Raw genomic sequence first — 22,196 nt, 5'->3', positions numbered from 1 at the left:
TAACAGCATTAGTCATACCTTACCACGTCTCCTTGTATCTTCAGAAGCATCTTAGCTGGCATTTTTTTACAAGCATTTACAATGGAAAATGCCTAGAAAGGTATCTTAGTCTTCAATTCTTCACATTTAGTTACTCATGTCTTACACTCCAACACACAATTCAATATAGTATGATTCCTTGTGCAGGCACCATTTTGTCTGTATGTTTACTTGATAAATTAGGAATGCCTGGGGCTAGCAGCCTGTTGTATATACGAGTTATGACTACTGCCTAAAAGAAAGTTGCCCTTTCCAACGACTTAAACACCAGAGTTCTTGCCTATTTTGTGAGCAAGTAAAAGGCAAAGAATATATTTTACAGTGAAAATGCCAATCACAGCAAATACTGAAAAGGCAGACTTTTTTGTGTCTCTATTCTAAATAGAGAAAGCTGCTGAAAATTAAGCTCATATGGGAAAACAACCTGGAAAATACTGTTAAAATCTCAGCCATTTGACATATAAGTCAACAGCAGTTGTAGTAGTAAACAAGGCCTCGGTACTGGAAAGGGCAATCCATCTATCCATAACACTGTCAATTTACAAATGATACAGTTTCATTAATTTTTCTGGATAGTAACTTGCAATTGACATGTAAAATACAAGTTTATATGCAAACTGATAATCATGCTCTGTACTTCAGTTCTTTTCAGTAGGACATAAAATCAGAGCAAAAATAGCAATAAATAATAATTTTAAAAAGAGAAGGAAACACTGAAGGAAACTTAGGCAGTCTGAAACGTTTATCTGCCTGAAAGTCTGTCACCCATGACAATATTTCTGTTTGATCCATGTGAAATTTACTTTCGGGTGTGTAAGCTTCCTTTTAAGCGATATGAGTAACAGGTATTGGGAGGTAAGATGATGAAAAAAATAATGGCTCAGAACCCATACAGGGGATTCTAAAGGTGCTGAGAGACAGTGTGTGAAAAACTACATAATGAAAACAAGGAGCTGATAAAAAAAAAAAAAAAAAAAGAGTAGAATGAAATAGAGAAATACAAAACACTTTCACATAACCATACAAAACAAAACAAAAAAAGCATACAATGAAATGCCAAAGTTGAGTGAGACTCCACCTGAGATAACCCACTTCCATGGAATAATGAGATTTCTGTCCACAAGTGTGTATATATTTGTCTTGATGTATCCCAGCTTGTCTTGTCTAGACAAGTAAAAGCATGTGCAATAGCAGCTTTGGAGCTTTGCACACATTAACCTGCATGTTGGAGCGGCCTTTTGCAATTATACAAACTAAGTTACAGCTCACTTTTTCGTAGTTGGGACACTATTTTCAATTTGCCTTCTAACTCATCTGCTTACTTTCAATAAAACACTCTTCATAGGTTTTGGACATCCCACACTATTGACATTCAGGTGAAACTGGCCAATAAGTTCAACCAAGTATTGCTATCAAGAGCAGGAGCACTAGGGGCATGAGAAAAGGAGGAAAAGGAAAACATGCCTAGAACTTACTTACATTAGAAAAGAGGATTAAATACATATAATATTCTTAAAGAAAAATAATATATGTATCTTTTCTTCAATGATCAGTATCATGAAAAAAGGCAAGCTGGCATTGAAAAACCTTTTTTGAACTGGATTAATCCTTAAAATAAGTGAAAAACTGTCATCAGTTTTAACCTGAGCAGCAGTTCTAATCGGAAGAGGCCCAAACTGAAATAGAATATAAATGCATATATTTCATCTTTGTTCTCTTTAGAATAGACTTCAGAATTACTTCATATCTGAAACATCATTGCCTGTCCATAACTTTAATAGTAAAAGATCTGAGTGGGTGCAATGATATTCATCTTGGAGGAGGATAAAGATAATTGATTTAAACAGCAAATTTATGTATGTGCTCACAAATCTTATTGTTCCAGTTCTCAGAGACTGAGACATTAAACAATGAGAAAATGTGGATTAATTTATCCAGTGAGCATAACACAGCAAAACTGCTGTATATTAGATCTGTAGATCACATGTACAGTATATTAAATTCACTTAGTAGACAGATAATTATGTTTCAATGTAAAATCCATTATAAATAATAAATAATTAAATACATGTATGACTTGATTAATAATGTGCCAAGATTATGCAGATAATTCATCTTTAATTCAGTAGTTGTCTCACTGCTAACAAATAATAACTAATAGATCACTGTATGTTCTTTACCACGATACATTTATTTTATTAAAATTTCTAAAATGCAGAGGTATCTGAACATTTCAATGAATTTCACCCTAAGGCACTCAAAGGAAGTAATGCATATTACCACATAGACTCTTGAAAATAAATCTAGTTTATCTCATTTCCTCTTGTTGCAGTCTTTATCCTGAGGAAGAATCAAAATGTCATTGCCATGAGAGAAATTATGTTAGTAGAAGCTCTCTCTCTTCATGTGCTCTTCTCTGGGCAGGGGATAGGTTTGAAGGTCAGTTCAATGTTCTCCATCAGTACAAAATCATATCTGCACAGCTGTAGCCTATGAAAGTAAAAACAGAAAAAATGTGCATAACAGAAATTTTAAAATTAATTGAAAAATCTTTTAGCATCTGAATTACAATTCCAGTATTTACCACCTCTCAGAGATGGTACTCAGGACAACAAAAAATGTCTTCTTGTCTAAGCTTATACCCTATATAATACATCACTAGCATAGTTTTGCCAGACTACAAACAATCAGAACATGAAATAGATGAAGCATAGTAGCATGAGTATGAAGAGTCTCATATTAATCTGAACTGAAAGCTAATAACAGTACAATTAAAATTAAAATTAAAATTAAAATTAAAATTAAAATTAAAAGTTAAAAATAATTATTTAGAACAATGGTCCAAGCACAGCCCAGTTTCTGTGAACACTGGGAAATTCAATTTATTTTGAATCCCCTAGCTATGAAAGTTTTTCTTCTTTCATTCCAAAGAAAGCATCTTAACACTGTTTCTGTTTTTCAGATGTAATGAGTGCATGTACAAGAAAGTTTCACGCAGAACAGTAATTTGTCATCAAATGCGTGGAAAATCCAGAACTGTGCAATACTACACAAACACATACAGATGTCATGAAAAGTGCCTCTCACAGATAGAATTTTACCTTTTGATGTCAACGGAAGCTAACTGCACATTTAGGGCAGAGATGATAGCTCTGTCCTTCATGACCTACTAAAGATAAATACTGTGATCTGGATTGGACAAGCAAATGACTAGCACATCCTTTCCTCTAAAGGCACATAAACTATGTTACTTATTTTATTCAAAATTATCTGCATTGGTTTGAACTGGCTGTACAACACAACTCACACAGAACTGACACATACAGTGAAACACTTAAGGGAAAAAAAGCCAAGAAAGAAGGTGCACCTTTGCTGTTGCCCATTAGTGTAAGATTTCCAACTAGTGATGGCTTCACCTACCTGCATGGGATACTGCCAGATTTTTGAGCCTCATCAAAGTCCTCACAAAGCTAAGGCAGTAGATTTCACAACTAAGATGATCAAGACAAATTCTGGTATTTTGTACAGTGCAAAATAGAATTTAATGCAGTCCCTCATCCATGATTTGTTTTGATTTGAATGTAATGGTTTAGTCTTGTATTATTTTTGTAGAGGGAGAAAAAAAGACATGAAAGCACAGAAAATGGAAGTATTTTAAAAATCCTTAAAAAGCCTGTGAAAAAATTTAGAGGACAAAATTTCAACCCGAATAATGTAAGATTATTGCTTGGATACATTTCTTGAGTTTAATTTGAGTTCACATTGCTGCATTTCAGCACAATTGCAACACAACAGCCAAGAATGTTCACAGAGCCTGTTCTCCAAAAGAGGTAATATGGGAAGGATTCTATCTAATCACAGGGGATATAGTTCTTAGACAAGATGATGAATGCTAGGAATAAAAACGTAGTTTCCAACATATTTTATCTCATTTAAAGTTAAATCCATCCAAGTTTGTCATTATCAAGTACAAGGAATGGGATTGTGGTGAGTAGGTTTGGTTCTCCAAAGAAGGAACAAAACACAAATATTTTGGGGAAGTGAGGCATTCAGAAACTTTCACTCCATGTGGCTTCTCTTATGTCTCCTAAAAAGCAAGGGCTTGGTCCACTCTTTTGTTCAGTAGAGATATTAATAAGGTCATCTTTTCTGTTATACCTATTCTTGCTTTAATTAAAAGAAAAAAAAAAAAAAAAAAAAAAAAAAAAAGAGTGGCTGGGATAAGTATTTTTGAGACTCACCTTCTCTGTCAGTTGAGTTCAACCTGACTGAGAGATTCAAAAGGTTTTAGTGAGACACCAGGACACACACAAGTTACCAAAGCTGTTTTTACGTGTGAGCCAGAATGATTTATCTTAGAAATTAGAAAAAGAGTCAGAAAATTATATGTATTCCTTAGCACCCACATTTACACAACACCTTTTGAATAATGGGTCAGTAAACAATTTTCAGTGATATCCCACGCTTCACTATCAACTCAAATCAGAGAAGACTGAGACTCCTATTGCCTTTTATCTCTGCATCTGTTCCTGTTTTTCATCTACTAGTTTGTTATGTGAATAATTTAAATATTTTAAACTAGTTTCTAGTTGATTATCCTGTATTCAAGTAATTGGTGTAATTACATGTAACTAAATAAGGTAAATATAGGTAGTTACAATTACATTGAGCAATTATGTAATTATACTAAACAATGGCAATGTAACATCTGCATTTAAATTACCTTCACATGCTGATTCAGCACACTTCTTTCCATCATTATCTTAAAACATCAAATGTGCCTATATGACTGCCGTCTGATAAAGCTCCATAAGGATTTTAGGGGATCTTATATTAAACCAAGTACACCTCACTTTAAAACTAACAAGAGTCTGACTAACAGGCATGAAAACTCAAAACCAAAAAGGAATATTCACTGTAAGTAGAATATAAGTAAGTATAAATGAATGAATATTCCCACTTATTAGTTATTTGGGAAGGGAACATGGGGAGACTGGAAGGGAAAAGAAGATCAGAAGGGAAGGAAAGGGGAGACTGGAATAGACATTCAAAAGTCATTAAGCCAAATGCTTGATAATTCAGAGCTAACCAAAAGTTAAAGCATATTACCATGGGCATTGCTCAAATTCCTCTTGAACAGTGACATCCATGGGGCATCAACCACCTCTCTAGGAAGCTTGTTCTAGTGTCTAAGTACACTTATAGTTAAGAAACTTTTCCTAATACCCACTGTGCACATTTTATTTTAAATTTTGTCTCTGTTGAATCTGCCTTCATATGAAACAAATATATGTAATAACTCTAAAAAACAGTAATGCTGCTACTCCATGGCATTTCTTAACTATTGTTTGTAGTACACTATTATCACAAGTTGAAAATTAAAAACGTAATTGCTGATGCTACGGTACAAGTAACTTTGAGACTTAAAAAATGAATTACAGTAATGCTGCTAAAATATTTGAAAACATAAATAAATAATGAAAGGATAGTAGCAGCAATCAGCAATAAGCACTGATTATTTCATTTTAAGTGTAGACAGGCACAGACTGTATGTTTTTGTCTTGGAGGATCTTTACCATCAGCCACAGGACTAAAAGCTTATTCCAGTCATCAAAGTATCTAAAGTGCTCCATTCCGTATCTGAATGTGAAAAGATGTGTGCAGACACATAATTAAAATCAGAAAAGTACTTCATAAAATTCATCTGCAGGAAGAGAATTCACCATGTAGTTTCCTGCTCTAAGTCAGACTGGTCTACATAAGTGGTCCTGAAGAGCTCCCTCAGACCTGAAAGCAGCAACAGCCTGCTGTAATAAGGAACATACATGACTTTTACAGGCTCAAGAGATATAAACTGAGGATGCGGTGCATTAAACATTGATGTACAGAACATTTCTTCCATATGATGAATTTGAGAGAGGATTAGAAGGATACTTATGCATTTATGAATACGTAATAAAAAAATCAATAGAGCCTAGTACAAATTTCTGGGGAAACATCCTGAGCAGTCTGGCAGATACACAACGTGGATACATTACACTTACCTTTCTGGATTATTGAGAGCTTTCAGTCTCATCTGAAGAATCTTAAGCTTGTATTTCTGGCCTACTAAAGTCTTCGTAGAAAAGGTCAATGAAATTTTGGATATTTTCTCAAAATCCTGGTAAAATCCAGTTAATATTTTCACTCTTTTGTATTGCTGAAATGTCGTCACTTCACTAAAGAAAAATATCATTTCCAGTCAGATTTTTTTTAATCTAAGAAATATTCATTATTATTAATAATTATTACTAAGAGCAGAGGTCTTGCAGGATGGATCACCTGAGAGCATTCAGAACGACACCGAGAACTGGATTCAGGGGCATAATTTGTAAAGGGAAAGAGGATCATTTCAGTATGAGGAGTGTTGCCTGTGACACAGAGCCATATCAAATCCAAGAAAAGGAGCTGTGGCCAAGACTAAATAACTTGATGATAACTTTAGACTTAGACTAATAAGTCTGAAGCAAGGATTAGGAAACTCAGGAAATTAGTTTGGTAAATAGATAACAAAAGGTTTAGAGACAAATTATGACATACCTATTCATCTGTGACTCTACTGTATTTCCAGCATAATCTGTTATTTTAACTTTAATGAAACCTCTTCTAATGCTTTTATTCCAAGTAGTAATATCCAGTAAATAGTTGTACACTGCAAAAACAAATAGGAAATAGTAAGATCCAAGGAATGAACCTCAACAGTTAGGACTGCTAGTAGCACTCTGCCAAAAGTATTTACTGGGTAGTAATAGTGATCCTTTACTTCCAAGATACCAGCTCAAATCAAAATAAAAAGGCTATTAAAAAAAAAAAAAGAAAAGAAAAAAAAGTAGCTTCTTCCAAATGGCTGCTTAGAGTTCTGTGTAATTAATGCATAATTTCTTCCAATTTTTATATGGAAAAGATTTGCATAAGAAAAAAACCTGTTGTCAGAGTTAACATGAAGAGCTTGACCTGCTTAAATAAACAAAGCACAACTAAGTCCTAAGTGGCACCTTCAAATACTTGGCAAGCTTTGCAAAGTGGAAATGTTTGAGTTACTAATGTGGTGAAACTACCACATTATCTGCAAAAGTAAAGTGTCCAAAAAATAGAAGAGGTACATTAGCAGGAAGAGGGAGGAACAGCATTCATGCAAGCTTTATGGATTGCCAAGGTAGGAGGCTAGTTAGGCGAGCAGATTACTCATGATGCAACTGCTGAAGAGAGACATTGTTCAGGAGTACAGCACTGATCTGTCCTGCCACATGTTAAGAAACTCTGACCTGGCCTTCTAGTGCACTTCTGCAGCCGGCACTCATATTGTAGTTGTGCTATGGCTATCCAGAGGAGATACAGCTTTATTAAGTAAGGAAGCCAATTCAAATTTTTTGTGGGTTTTTTTTTGGTTTTTTTTTTTTGTTTTTTTTTTTTTTTTTTTTTTTGTATTTTTTAATTTGATGTTGATCTTTAAAATTCCCTCCTAAGAGACCAAGCCTCACCTTGAATGAAAAGCTTGTCAGGTTTACAGTATTAGCTTAGTTTACAGACTCTTGTTTATTTCTATTTTCTCATGTTTTTAAACATCTAAGAATTCAAATAAGGTTAGTTAGTAAATTCCCTCTTTTTCAGACCAGTTTATTAGACTTATTTTTATTTATGACTCTGCATATTTTCCCTAAAACTTATCCTGTCATTACAACACTTTTATTCCTTTCCATATATCTCCTGTGTTTGGTAGTATTACCCTGCTTTCTCTCTTCTGTCACCCTTGTTCTAGACTACTGTATGTAATCCTTTTTATTCTGTGTTATTTCTTTCCACGAGGAAGAACCAGGATTCTCCCTACGTGGATCTCTGATAAATGCCCAGACAATTAACAATTGTGAAAGCAAAGCCAAGCCATATTTTTCTCTGGGAGGAATGAAGCAAGGAGAACTAGTGGCCCATTCAGCCTTAAGAGCATAAAAAAGCAAACTCCAAGCCGACCTGTTAGGGGGAGAGGAGTGGTGTTAGCAAGCGTATAGGTTCAGCAGAAAGATCACTGGGAAGAGGAATTGTTTTTCTTCTGTGGGTCAGGAAGGGCCAATGGGAGTAGATTTGACTTGTGTGGTTTAGTGAAGGAGGATCAGGAAGACTCTGGAGCCTCTGCAATATTAAGCTTGGCACATTTGAAATGCAATCAGCAACCCAAATATTCTTCATACTCCATCTGCCACACTGAATGCATATATGTAAGCAAATTGAAGTTTGTACCTTGGGCTTTGTTATCCAAAACTTCTTCACTGCACACCAAGACTACTTTTTTTTATTGGTCAGCTGTATAAATAACCCTACCACCATGCTATGTAGTATCTAGAACAACTTCATTAACCTCTCCCAAGCCTTTTGCAAGAAACCGTGATACAAGTAAGCACAATTAACATAGTAGCAAGAGATATTCAGTCACAAAACTAGCCAAGATTATGAAAAAAGCTAATAGGAGAACTTGATTTCACTTCAATTCCATCTAAGCTCATCCTCATATACCAAATCAAAGAACTTGTAACATTATCAATTAGAAGAGTGTAAAGTCTCTTGATAAAAACAGAAATTAGATGAGAATGTAACCCTCTCGATGGAGAGGTAAATATCTAAACTGTTCTAGCTAAACCCCATGCCACGAGTGTTCATTCCATTGTAGCATTACCCTAATAAAGTTAGCTAGGTTTTCACTCAGCTGTTTTCCTCACACAGAGATATGGAACTTAAAAAGCAAGAGTAGCTCTAGTTTACTTTGTACACTTCCTTTGCTAGGGAGAAACATACAAGTGTTCCTTCCTCCAACCACAGCACCAGGGTATTGCTCTCTGAAAATGTTAGGAATTATTCCATCTAGGCAGGTTCACTCAGTCTATTTTTTTCACTGTCACTCAATTCTCATTTTCTGGCTTCCTTATTCCTCAGACAGTACAGCTCATTACTTTTAAAGTCATATTTCTTTCTCGGTTCTAACTCTTCTGCCATAATCACTCTCCTCCGTGCCCCAGTCTGCAAACTTTTGCTTAACTCATGGTTTATTCCACCCTTTCATACTGCAGTGAACAATGCCTTTCTACTCTTAACGTGCATTCACTTCAAATCAGCTAACAAATGGCAACCATAAAACTTCACAACAAGTTTGCTGTGAATATGTGTATATACATGTATGCATGTGTATTCAGTCACTCACTGCAGAATGGATCTTCATCTGAAGTATCAAAAAAAGCTTTCGTTGGTGAATTCCTGAGATTTAACTGTTTTTTCCAGCTATCAGCATAATAACCTGAAATTGAATGTTTAAATATTTTATTTCAGATATTTAGCAATATAATGACATATAAAAGTGACAGATTTGGCTTTAATTTTCTAAAACATTATATTAGAAAATAATTGACTCGCAAAATGCAGGAATCCCCTAAGTATAACAGAATGTAATATATATGTATTTCATTTTTCTGATACGTCAGCAATAGTAGAATTATCATAATCCAATATTTTGAATCTACGTAGTCTAAGTGCAAAGTTCACAAGAACAGTGTTTATAAAACCTTACAAGGTAATAAAAACAAACCTAAAAAGGTAGTTCACATATTTGGAGAGAATAATTACAAAACAGGTTCACATTTAGTAAAATTCCTTTCTTTCTTGAATTGTTAAAATAAGCATTTTTAAAACCCTGTAGTCTATAACTGTGGGTATTCTCTAATAAGATAGAATAAATAAAATATTAGACATGTATTACATGACCTGAGCTCTTGGATGCAATGTATTTTCATTTTATGCAACTTGCTTTTTGATTTTGGGTCTTGACAATAGTTCTTATTTCTAAAATAGCTGATGCCATTTTGTCTGTCTTATTTCTTTGACTAGAATGGACAGTAAGGGCTAGTTCTAGTCTGCAGAGATCACTGCAAGACAGCAAGTGGAAGAGCCTGTGTCAGAAGGATGCTGTTTTTCTACCCAGTTCCCAGATGCAGCAACCTGCCATTTCCTCATTAGTTTTACGGGTATTTAAAAAGAAGAAGAAAAAAAAAAGTGTCAGCTGATTGGTCACATATTTCTCCTTCTCCAGCTCAGGCATTCTGTCAGCTTGCATCAAACATGGCTGGTAACCATTCTGGGAAAGCACTCAAGTCTTCTCATCCTATTATAAAGTACTGTAATAGCTGCTTCTTATTATAAAGTAGGATACAGATATGTCTGTGCTTTCTCTTCAGACATGATCTCATATATGTATTTAAGGATGTGAAGAAGATAAAGCATGAACTGAAAGTTAACTTCTATTTGAATATTATAAAAATGTAATTCTTGTGAAAATCCTGCTCTGCCATCTAGCAAATGCTCACATTACTGTAGCTGCTTTCAAACTGTCTCTAGATCTTCTCTAAAATAATTAGTAATAAAGCCCCAAACAACTAAAGTGTCTACAAATAAGAATTTGATTCAAAAAGAGGAGCTGGAGACCCCATGAAATTGTTATAAATATTATTACTCTGAAACAAAAAAACTCAGGCACTCTAGAAACAAGAGCACAGTATGAAAGCCTAACATGATGGACTAAGTAGAAGCAGTTTTTTTATAAAGAGAAAATGCATTCTGAATCCACTTGAGGCTAGAAAGCCTAGTAAAGGTTAAGAACATTCAGTACTCTAACAGAGATAACTATGAAGAAGAAAAAGCCTTAAACTTTTAATGGTTTAAAACAGTATGCAGTTCTGTACCCAACCAATCTTGTTGATTCTTTAACAGTATTCTACAGATCTTTGAAGAAAGCCCAGAAAGAGCAAGTCTGAATTCCTTGGAAAATCTCACCCATCTCAAAGTAGACCGAGCAATTCTTACCCAGTACTGGACAGGATAATGGTTGGAAAACTTCACAGTCATGACATTTTCCTCTCTTGTAATCTGAGTAGGAGGCACAAGGATATGCTATTATGTTGCACCTCTTTTTCAAAGATGATAAGAAGAGGAAGACAGATCTTTGATGGTCACATTTAAAATACTGAAAACCTTCAGGAAAGAAGAAATAAAATAATCATATACATATATCATCCTTTTTCTTCAGGAAAGAAAAGATATTAACCAGGTTTTCAGTTTAACTAAGTCATTCTTTGTTAGCCATGATTTTATTCCTGTTTATTTGACCTTATAAGTTATTTGAACATTAAAAAAAAAAAATGGATACGCAAACACAGCAAGAAGAAATTGGACTGTTTTGAATGTTACAGGTATGAAGAAAAAAATCTGTGGGATTTTATATGCAAGAAACAGTCTGTCTACTACTCTGACAAATTGTCACCACTTTATTATCAAGCTTGAGCCTGCATTACAATTGGCCTTGTGCTCAGTTGGCTATGTGTAACATCAAGGTAGAAAAGCCACTTTGAGTACTACTTTAGAAATTCTTTCATCCAAGTTTTTAGGTAATAAAATCCTTTCCCTCTTAGCAAAACAGAAATGCGTGGGTAACGATGATCCCTCTTAAGGGATGTGCCATACTCACAGGCACCCACGTGGAAGCCCTGTGCTTTTGAAGCAGATCTAACTCATACCAGCAGTATGCAGATTTGTAATAGAAATATGGGCATTCCGATATATACCAAAAATGAGTAAATAAAAATGATAGCAACTTTTCTTCTGATTTATGGAGGCTGAAACAAGCACAATTCTACAGGAAAAGATCGTGCAATAAAGTGCTTTCTTCTTGATGAGTATAAAAATCCTTGTTCAAAACCTCGGACATCTTTGCCAATCAGGTGGAACCTAAGAAACATTGCTTTCCATGTCATATGCAGGTAACCTAGTCCAAACCATTCACATCTTCCCCCACAACATCTTCCCTCATACTTGGCCATATATAAATACAGGAAGATAATGATAACTACTGCAGATAATGTACACAATAATAAAGATACAATGGAATATGTATGCTTATGGGAAGTTCTTTATAAACAAACAAACAAACAAGCCACAATATCTTTGTTATTACTCATCTGTTGAATGTGAATGGGAAAGGAAAAATAAATGCTCTCAGACCCCATATTATTGAGAATGTGCGGTGTCTATTGAACTCAAGTTAATCTTCTCTTATTTGCTTTTGGAGTCTTTTCCCTTTAATTGAGCAAACCTTTATTTACCGCTGAATACAGTTTGTGGACAACCAGGCTGATCCATTCCTCCATTTGGATAAAAATCAATGCTTCCTAAAGGTTTCTTGAAACCTAGTGCTAAAAACATTACAAATCAAAACATAAGCAGAATTACCCAGTGATCAATTTATTATCTGATTGCATTACAAAATAATATGGAGATCTAAAAAAAAAGCATTTGAAAATTTATTGTTCTTTCTTTAAATGAGATTCATCTTGAGTTAAAATTCATGGCTTTTTTCCTTCTTTTAAGAAAGTTATTCACTCTTACTGACTCCTATTAAGCAATATAAAATGGATAGAACAGAAGCAACTCTGCAGTACTGTAGATATGACACATTTGCACAAAGAAATGTATAAAATTCATGTTCTCTGTAGCAACAAAATTTCTTTACCAATGTATAATTGAGTAGGATTTCCCATTTTTTTGCTCAAGATTGGATTCTGAACTACACTAATATAAACAATACACTGAAGTAGAAAAATCCAAACTTCTGTCCTATGACAGAGAGATTTAGCTCTATCTGACCTAACTTCCTTTTTAGCTTCCTTACTTTTATTCACTTAATGGGAGTGTTACAAAAATTGGTATTTTACAGCTTCATTTATGAGTTTGTATAGTAAGGTGCTACATATTAGTACCATTAAGGAAACTGATAAGAAATTTGTGACAAGTTTGGTAGATTTGAAAGGTTTACTTTAGATTTTTGGGAAGAAAACGAAACCAGATTATTGTACAGATAGATTGTAGACTACAACATCCTAACAGTGATGAGATTCCATTTTGAATTTTAAGCAGAAGATCTGTTCAGTGACAGCACTGAGACTGGTTTTCTGAGAACAGGCTTTAATTCAGTGATATTGACTGAATTGCAACATTCAGGTTCATACACACTACCAGAGTAAAAGGATGTTTATTCTAAAATATACTGCAAAGAATAGTATCATAAATTAATTCAATATGAATGTTTTATTCAGTGTGCAAAGTTCTTTTTTTGTTTTTATTCAGAAGGCATATGCTATAACAAACAAGACATAAATGACTACATTTGCATGGCATTCAATGGATTCATGACTCCCTGGTTATCTACATGTGCCTTCAGTTAGCTGTTGGAACTGAGAGTTACTCCGATATTTTCAGGTTCAGTTATGAAACTAAATCAGTGAATAACAGGTCATGATTGCTTAATTCATCAGTGAAGATGAGTTTCATTTGCTTGATAAACAGGCATGATAACATACAAGAGACTTTAACAGTATACATGTTGTCAGGAATCAACAGCCCAGCATTCCACACAGTAACACAAAACTACTGCAACACTCTACAGATGTTCCCAAAACAACTTATCCATTCCCTTTCCCCTTCCTGCCTTTCCTCAAGTTGAAATAGTAAAGTTCAAGTTTTGTTATTACCATCAGCATCCGTATGAATTACATCAACGAACTGTGCGTCAGTACGATCCAATCTGTCCTTCGGTAGTACTCCAGTGAATAAAGGGCCCGCTGGATCAAGACCTACATGAAAATAATGCTAGCATTACACATCCTAAAGTCTGTTTCTATAGTTATACTCAAGACTGACATTAGAGCATTATTTATTATTGACTCATGCATTTTTCTAGGGGTAATAATAATAAGACAAAAAACCACAGTTTCCAGTCCTCTACATGCTAAGCAAAGCATGAGTTCCTAGCACAACACTTATCAACTCAGATCCTTGAATTTCTCTCTCTCCTAGTAAGTTGTGCTCATCTCCCCATTCTCCGGAACTATAAGCAAACTATATTAAGGATGAAATCAGGTGAACTCATTTTCTCTTCTCCCTCAGAAAATATTGTTCCTATTATATATTTTATAAGAATAAAACATGAAGTGTAACTACTCTTGCCACCAGAACTCAAGATAGAGATAACTTGGATGGAGACAGCTTCAACCAACATCAATCATTTCACAGGTTAGTGTTGGAATTCATAACAGTGTTACAGGAATATAAGTGAAACACTAATTTTTTATCACATTTTCATCTGAAGGAGATTTGAAAATCTTAGACTCCATCAACTACGCAGAAACTCAGCATATTTCTTAAGTGGCAGTTGGACGTAGCATTCAGTTTTCATTTGGGAAACTAGAAGTAAACGAATTGGGAAATTAAAACTGTAACTTACAAGTACTCAAGGAAGAATTTTTTTAACTTACACAATGGATGCATTTTCCTTATTGTATGTTTCTAAATAATCAGTACTTATTTGTCATTATTTTAATTCTAGCATCTATATGATCCACAACTATGACAACCAGGCAAAGTACATTAGAATACATGTATCAGGATTAAAAGCATTACCTGTAATTCTGCCAAGTTTGCCTTTATACTTTTGTCCAACAAAACCAGCAATATGAGCCCCAAGACTAACACCAATCATATACATAGTGTTAAGAGAAGCTCCAGCTGCCTGTGAGAAAACAATAGAAAACAAAATGCACACACAGTTAACTAGACATCAGGAGATTGATTTAATGTTTGCATTTGGTTGATGTTCCATATCTAACTCTGTAACTTTAAAAAACAAATGGAAATTACAAACTTTGTTTCAGTTTGAAATTCTGTACTGGTTACATAATGTAGTAACCTATAAATGACTATAAGAATGTAGAAAGGAAGCTTGAGTCACATTTCTTCCAAACAGTCTAAAGTCTTATTTGGAGAAGGAGAGCACAGAGAGACAGAAGTGGAAGACATTTACCAGATACAAGAGAGATGAACTAAAACTATGAACTAGAGGGAAAAAACCTTCTGCTTTATCTTTCCAGTAAAATAGATTAAAAATACAATACAATTAACAAAGCTCAGGGCCATTCCCCAAGGAAAGCAGTACCTAATTAAAAAACCCCTCCCCTCACCCAACCACCAGAGCCCTCCAAAAAAAAAAGAAAAATAGCAACTAAAATCCACTGTCTACTGAAGGACTCTGCAACAGGGTCAGTCCACCTGGCAGAATATCTATCAAAATGATGGGATGACAAGTAAAATCTGAAATTTTAAAGCATCTCAAAATGAATTACCACAGACCTTTCAACAGCTAGCAAGTATGAAACAGATCACTGTGGGATAAATGGAATAAAAGATGCTACAAGATTTTTTATTCATTTGATTAAATACATAAATTTAAGGCTCACTGAAGAACTGTGGTACCAAAATTGTTTCATCAACTACCCCTAGAATTCAAAAGCGTATGTGACTTTGAGACAAATGTTTATATATCAGTCAGTGATTTTTCATTTAAAATCCTTAATTACAGTAATTTATTAATGGTAAAAATGTGTGATGTTTTGCAGTGTTTTATTGTTGTGTATTACTTGACTATCTCTCATTGTACCTTCCCACTGGTGCTTTCTCTGTTTCCAGAAGACCTAAAAATACCAGCTGGCTAAAGAAATGAGATGCACTCTCATACATATTTTCAGTGAAAGAGAAATGAGCAGTCAGGGAAATAAAAATTGCATGCAAAGTTAGTAAGTACTTTGTTAAAGACACATCACTTAATATTGCTCATTGTGCTCCTCTTTAGACATAACTATATTTTAAATATTCATTTTCACACAAACTATGCTATTTAAATTTCTTAAGACACATACAGCTCTACACCTTACCAGCATCTGGTCAACATAGTTCTTCAGTATTTCTGCAACTTTTCTGCAGTTGTCAACAGCAGTTGTATAAATCACAGTTGTAGCACCACGATTCCAATCAACTATAATGAGATTGATATCACCAGAAGACAGTAAGAGCTTCTTCATTTCACCTAGCCATGCCGGTTGAGACCCTGTTGGTCTGTAGCCATGAATAACAAATATAATCTTCTTGGAGGTATTAAGATACTTAGATGCAGTAACATTATGTTCAATGAGTCTCTCAGAACAATTTTGATTTTCCTTTGTGTATAGCAGTAGCTGGACTTGAAGTTCTGTTCCAGACAAAGCATAGCCTATATTAAGATCTGTAAATTCAGGACATTTTTCCTCCTCATCTGGAAACAAAAAATAAAATTATACAGTAATTTGGAGAGTTGTATCACATGAAATATCACCTGTTGAATTTCTTTACCCACTAACGGTGAATAACCCGCATTGTATTCACGACAGGTCTTTGGAATGAGGTGCCAGAATGAGTACTGAAAGTCAAAGAACCACAGTTAAACTATTTACTTTGCAGATATCACTACGTTCTTTCAAACAAATATGAAACAATCTTTCTAATTATTTCTGAACCATAGTTGTTATAAATTACAAATTAACAGCTAGTGTCAGTAAAATCATTTGCTTAACCATCAAATGTATGTTCTTCCTTTATCATAACCAGTGTGTGTTGTATAAACAGGAAGACTGATGTGTTTTTTTCTTCCTCTTTTCAGCCAGGGGTGTGAAAGTTCCTAAATCTTACACATTTTTGGTTGATATGTGAACAAGAAACAGTCTGACAGTAGAAAATGATCCAGCATCCTTCTCTAGTTACGGAGCACCACTAGGACACCATTACCAAGAAATAAAGAAATAGAGGATACTGTTCTGGATCTGAAAAATTCAGAAGCTGTAAGATCATTGCATATACAGGACATAAGAAAAAATGTATTGTTTAGCATTTCTGTACTCAGACAGTTGTGGTACAACAGATTAAGCTTTAGATAAGACAGGACCAAAATAAGGACGGAGATTTCCAAAAGAGTCTACAAAGATTTCTTTTTTCCCTGTGTATATATTAATACATAAAGAGTTAAAAAAGAACCTTTGGCTATTGATATTATAGTGATATTGTGTGGAAAGTGGCTTCAGGATTCTGGGCACAACTCCTTTGCCTGTCATAGTTCTTCTATATGATCACTCCAGATTCTCTATACATTTAGCCATTTAATGAGCAAATAATTTTGGGCCAGTGTCTGGACCTCTTGTGGGCTACTTTATATAAACCTTTTGTTTGACATTTGATGGCAGCCATGTCAATATTCTTGCTATTACCCGTTTTATGAAACAAGAGTGAGTCAAATTCTAGAAAGCAAAACTAGGAAGAGGAATAGTGCCTATTCAGTTCCTTAAAAAAAAAAAAAAAAAAAAAAAAAAAAAAAAAAAAGATTTTCTTAGTAATTTTTAATTAAGGGGGAGGCAGTTCTAGCTCTTCTTTCACCAGCATGCAATCAAATCCACTATATTTGCACATTTTCTCAGACAGGAAACCCCCTATATTTATTGTGTCTTGTAAAGGATGCAAGCACAAGGCATTACAAACTAGATGAAAAAGATATTTGATATCATAGTGGAGGTCTAAAAACCAAGCAATGTTTGCATAACTTAACTGCCAAATTAAGATGCAGTAAAGATGCAGTGAGAACACTAATAATACTAACTTACAAAACATTAATTTAAGAAAACGAACTTAGTTCCTAAAATAACACTATCTGAGGAAATAAGACCAATCGTCTCTAGGACAAACCAACTGTCTACAATGACATCAGCAGTCACCACTGGAATGAATATCAGAAAAAATAATGGATATTTGCAAACCTGAATGAAATTGAAGTTACAGCATTTTAAAAATGGCCTGAAACTTCCTGTCTCACACTGGCAAAAAGTGCAAGACAGAATTTTCGTGCCCATTATTGCCTTATAATAAATGACAATGCCTGTAAGAATAGTGTCTGGAAAATGTTAAAATTGCCCATATTTCAAAGCTAACATCACAGTTCTCTTAATTTAGACATTGAATAATTTAAATAACTTCTATTGTGATTACTGGACTGGTTATTAACTAACTACTGATACAGGAAAGCAACTCAAATTCATTGTGGAAAAATATCCAAGAAAAATTCTGAATTCAAGAACTGTTCAGCTGTCTTGAATTCAGTAAAAGTGGTATTCAGGAACCTGGCAAAATGCCATACAACTGATATGATTCTGAAATGGTAAAAGGACATTTCATGCTTAATTTCTAGTTTTCATATAATAATGCATGATGACAAAACTAGAAATTCAAACACACAAGCATCACATGCAAACTACATAATAAAAGAACAGGCACAATTTTACTATTCAGATTCATAGGTACAGCATGAAATTATTTCATTTTTTTCCTAATATTCTCAAATCCAAGTTGAGTTCCTGATGCTTGCAATGTCACTCCTACATTTCTAATACATACGAAAGAATTCTAATAAGATATTGTAAAAGTTGATGAGTTCCTTTATATCACTCTAAATGTTTTGATTTCTTATTGCATTATTCATTATTTGGTTGGCAAAAATAATAGTTCATTTTTTCTAAATCAATCGAATGACACTGACATACAACAGAGATGCACTCTGGTCCATGTAAAGGAAAAAACTATCACAAGAAGCGCATTTTAACTGATGAAACCTACTTACTTGCTGAGAAACATCAAACAGAATAAAACTCATTTACTTAAGGCTGAGAAATGGGAGCAGAATCGTTGTGTGAAACATGAGTAGAGAATAAAAACATTACTGTGAATTAGGTAATACATAAACGTGCCGATTTACTGTTTTGAATTGTTTAGTAATGAATCATTAAGGGGACGTTTTTCAAATGTCCCTTTGTCTTTGACACCTGGAAGCAGTACCCAGGTGCCCTTTGTGCACATTTGTGGGAGTACTCAAATACATTTTTCTGTACAGTGAGAAAATACAAACAGGGGTTGGGCAGTTAAATATGCAGTTTAATTCAGGTAGAATACAATCTCAACTTTCCTATGTATGTTTGTAGCCATCATAAGCGTCTTAAGTTTACAGTGCCTTCCTGTAACTAAACTTTTACTATTTAAAATACAACACTTAACTTGAAAAGCTGTCAACATAGTAAATTGCCAATAAATTTCAAACTTACTTTAATATGCTAGAACTCGTTTACAATTACCTCTGTACAAGGTGCAAATACCTGAGCGTGTCTCTGTACAAAGTACAGCAAGAGATAAAGTATCAGACTTTGTTCTATTTACTTTAAAATGAGAACCTTTGGCTCAGTTTCAAAGTGATCAAATTCTCTTTACCAGCCCTCTGCTTCATTAGGCACAGTACACAGGATTTAGTCTTTTGGCCAACTTAAATAAAGAAATATTAGTTTTCAATACCTTAATAAAGCCATGAGTCTATATCACAGACAATAAGATTATAGTTCTTACCTGATTCCACCCAGTACACCAAACAGATGAAGAAACACAATTTTAACATGCAGAAACGGAGAAAAGTACTGTGTAACATTCTGAAATGATTGACAAGCTAAGTGCTTCCTTATAGCATGCTATATTTTTAACTTAACTGAATGCTACTGATGAAGTAGGTGACATGTAGATTAGGAAGCAGAAAGTAAAACTGTATTCAAACTTCTGCAATTCATGACTCCTCCTATTGAATGACTTCAGAAGGTAGGGTGGTTTCTGGGCATTCAGAGTTGGGACTATTTTTTTAATCTATTTCCCCCTCTATTTGGTTATCACCAGGTTGACACGTAAGCAATTGACGTTACATATTACTGACAACTCTATTACACCCACAGAGCTTAGGAAGCAGAGTGACTAGGTGTACGTCACATTAGATGCTCACCATGTCTGCTTTTTTCAAGTGTGTCACTCACTTGTAATTAGGAATACTGAGCTGGATACAAGAAACTTGCCACAGAAAGTCATTGGGGTGACAGAAGAATTGTTCTATAAAAACTTGAAAATAATCAGAGAGTCATGAAATCACAGACTATTCTGAGTTGGAAAGGACCTGCAAGGATCATCAATTTCAACTAAAGGAATCATAGAATTATAGAATGCTATAGGTTGGGAGAGATCTTAAAGATCATCTAGTTCCAACTCCACTGTTGTGGGCAGAGTTGTCACCCACCAGCTCAGGCTGGTGCCCAGGTGCCCAGCACCATATCCAACCTGGTCTTGAACATCTCCAAGGATGGGACATCCACAGCTTTTCTGGACAACCTGTTCCAGTGCCATACCACTCTCTGAGTAAAAAAAAAAAATTCCTCCTAATATCTAATTTTAATCTCCCCTCTCTTAGTTTAAAACTATTACCCCTTGTTCCCTATCCTATTTGCCTGTGTAAGAAGTATCCATTTACAGGTACTATAAGCCTTAATGTAGAACCAGTACTAAAATAGAACTTATAAGCAGGAAGAGAACTGTTTCTTTAAATTGCTTTAAATGCTTTAAATGGCTTTAAAATAAAAGAGAAGAAATTTAGGTTAGATGTTGGGAAAAAAATTTTTACTCAGAGAGTGGTGAGGCACTGGCACAGGCTGCCCTGGGGGACTGTGGATGCCCCATCTCTGGAGGCATTCAAGGCCAGGCTGGATGGAATCACAGGCAACCCTGTTCTACTGGTTGACAACCCTGCTCACAGCACAGGGGCTGGAACTCAATGATCTTTTTAAGGTCCCCTTCAACTTAAGCTGTTCTATGATTTGCTGTATTTATGTAACAACCTGTCACTGATCTTAGAAGAAAATCTTATATATGCACCTTTGCATATACCTAATGCCATTGCTCTTATATCTATACTTTGCTCTTTTACATATGAACAGAGCAAAAAAAAAAAAAAAAAAAAAAAGATCCTTCTAAGGTAAAAACCAATACGCCCAGTACTTAACATGTATGTTAAGTACTTTGCCTATGTTGATAGAATCTATAATATATCACCCACACTAATTTAGCAACTGTTTAAAAAGAAATTAAATTTTTTAAGTCCTCAGAAATCAAGATCTGAAAACGTTTTTAGCACCAAATGAATGCTCAGAAAATGTTGTAATATTAATCAGCTTGTTGAACTAGTACTTGTGGGACAGACCACTGTCACATGAAAGGGGAATTTTGTTCACCAACAGTGACCCTCCACTTGGAAATCCATAATTCTGAACTACTGTTTACAGAATGGCTTCCACTGGCATCCTATCATAAATCCTCCAAAAGAACAGTGAGCTTCAGATAACAAGTTCACTAGTAGATGTGAGAGCCTTGAAGTTCAGGTTTTACTCATGCTTCTTCACTGCATATTCTGTATGATGCTTTTGTTGGGTTACATTCTTCTTGCTTCTCTCACTTGAGGATCACTGTACTGTCTCATAAGTACTCTGCTTGTGTCCCAAGAGCTCAGAAATGTAAAGGTAGTCCCTCCTGAATGAACTGTGGTTGCATTTGGGAGAGCCCACAGTGCATCAGCTATTACAAAAACACAAAAGACTTGCCAAGTATTCAAGTTAAAAAATACCTAAAAGCTAAATTTTATTGCAGTGCAAGACTGTTAGATTTACAGATAAGAAAAGAGCACTTAGACTTCAGTTCCCTCCCCCCAAGATGCTTATAAAATAACAGCCAAAAGTACTACGGAATCCTGGCATGGCTTTCAAAATTAAGATCAAATTCTCATGAAAATTGTAACATCCTGATCTGCAGTCACGTGTATTTCCCCTTCTACTCAAGGATGTCCTTATCTTGAAAAATGTTCTTACAAGAATTCTGACTTCTCTTGTGAACCAAGGCACTTCTCTGGAACAAACATTGACCCTCCTCTATCCATGAGCTTTTGAGTGCTAGTTCCTTCCAGGCAAGATGAAATCAAACTTGTTTTTTAAAAAGCCCTCTAAAGATTACAAAAATAAATAGACTGACTGGAAGAAATTTAAATCTCATGACTGGTTCTACACTAAGGCTTATAATACCTGTAAATGGATAATCCCTTTCTAAACAGATTGAAGGAAAACATGTGGTCTGTTACTAGTTATTAGCTGAGACCTGACGGGTCAGTAACAGAACCTTTGTGAGAAATTAATGGTATTGAGGCAAAGCACACAGTCAAAGCTTGAGAAAAGAATAAACTTAATGAAAAGGTTTCTTATGCTGCTGTCATCAAGATGACCTCTGGGAATTTACTCAGAAAAAAAAAAAAAAAAAAAAAAAAAAAAAAAAAA

General features: G+C 34.7%; 1 protein-coding gene across 1 annotated transcript; it reads right to left on the bottom strand.

Moving 5' to 3' along the window:
* Nucleotides 1-2,264: 2,264 nt before the first annotated feature.
* On the bottom strand, nucleotides 2,265-19,580 carry LIPI (lipase I). Its single transcript, XM_042867706.1, has 10 exons — nucleotides 19,411-19,580; nucleotides 15,876-16,252; nucleotides 14,569-14,677; nucleotides 13,641-13,742; nucleotides 12,216-12,305; nucleotides 10,921-11,088; nucleotides 9,269-9,361; nucleotides 6,619-6,730; nucleotides 6,084-6,257; nucleotides 2,265-2,529 (listed from the first exon to the last, which is right to left on the bottom strand). The coding sequence occupies exons 1-10, from the start codon at nucleotides 19,487-19,489 to the stop codon at nucleotides 2,442-2,444; spliced, it is 1,392 nt and encodes a 463-aa protein (XP_042723640.1). The 5' UTR covers nucleotides 19,490-19,580; the 3' UTR covers nucleotides 2,265-2,441.
* Between the last annotated feature and the right edge of the window lie 2,616 nt (nucleotides 19,581-22,196).

Source organism: Lagopus leucura, unplaced genomic scaffold (genome assembly GCF_019238085.1).
Source record: "Lagopus leucura isolate 7727_CA_CO unplaced genomic scaffold, USGS_WTPT01 Super-Scaffold_100001, whole genome shotgun sequence".
NCBI lineage: Eukaryota > Metazoa > Chordata > Aves > Galliformes > Phasianidae > Lagopus > Lagopus leucura.
This window is presented reverse-complemented; position numbering and strand designations above follow the sequence as displayed.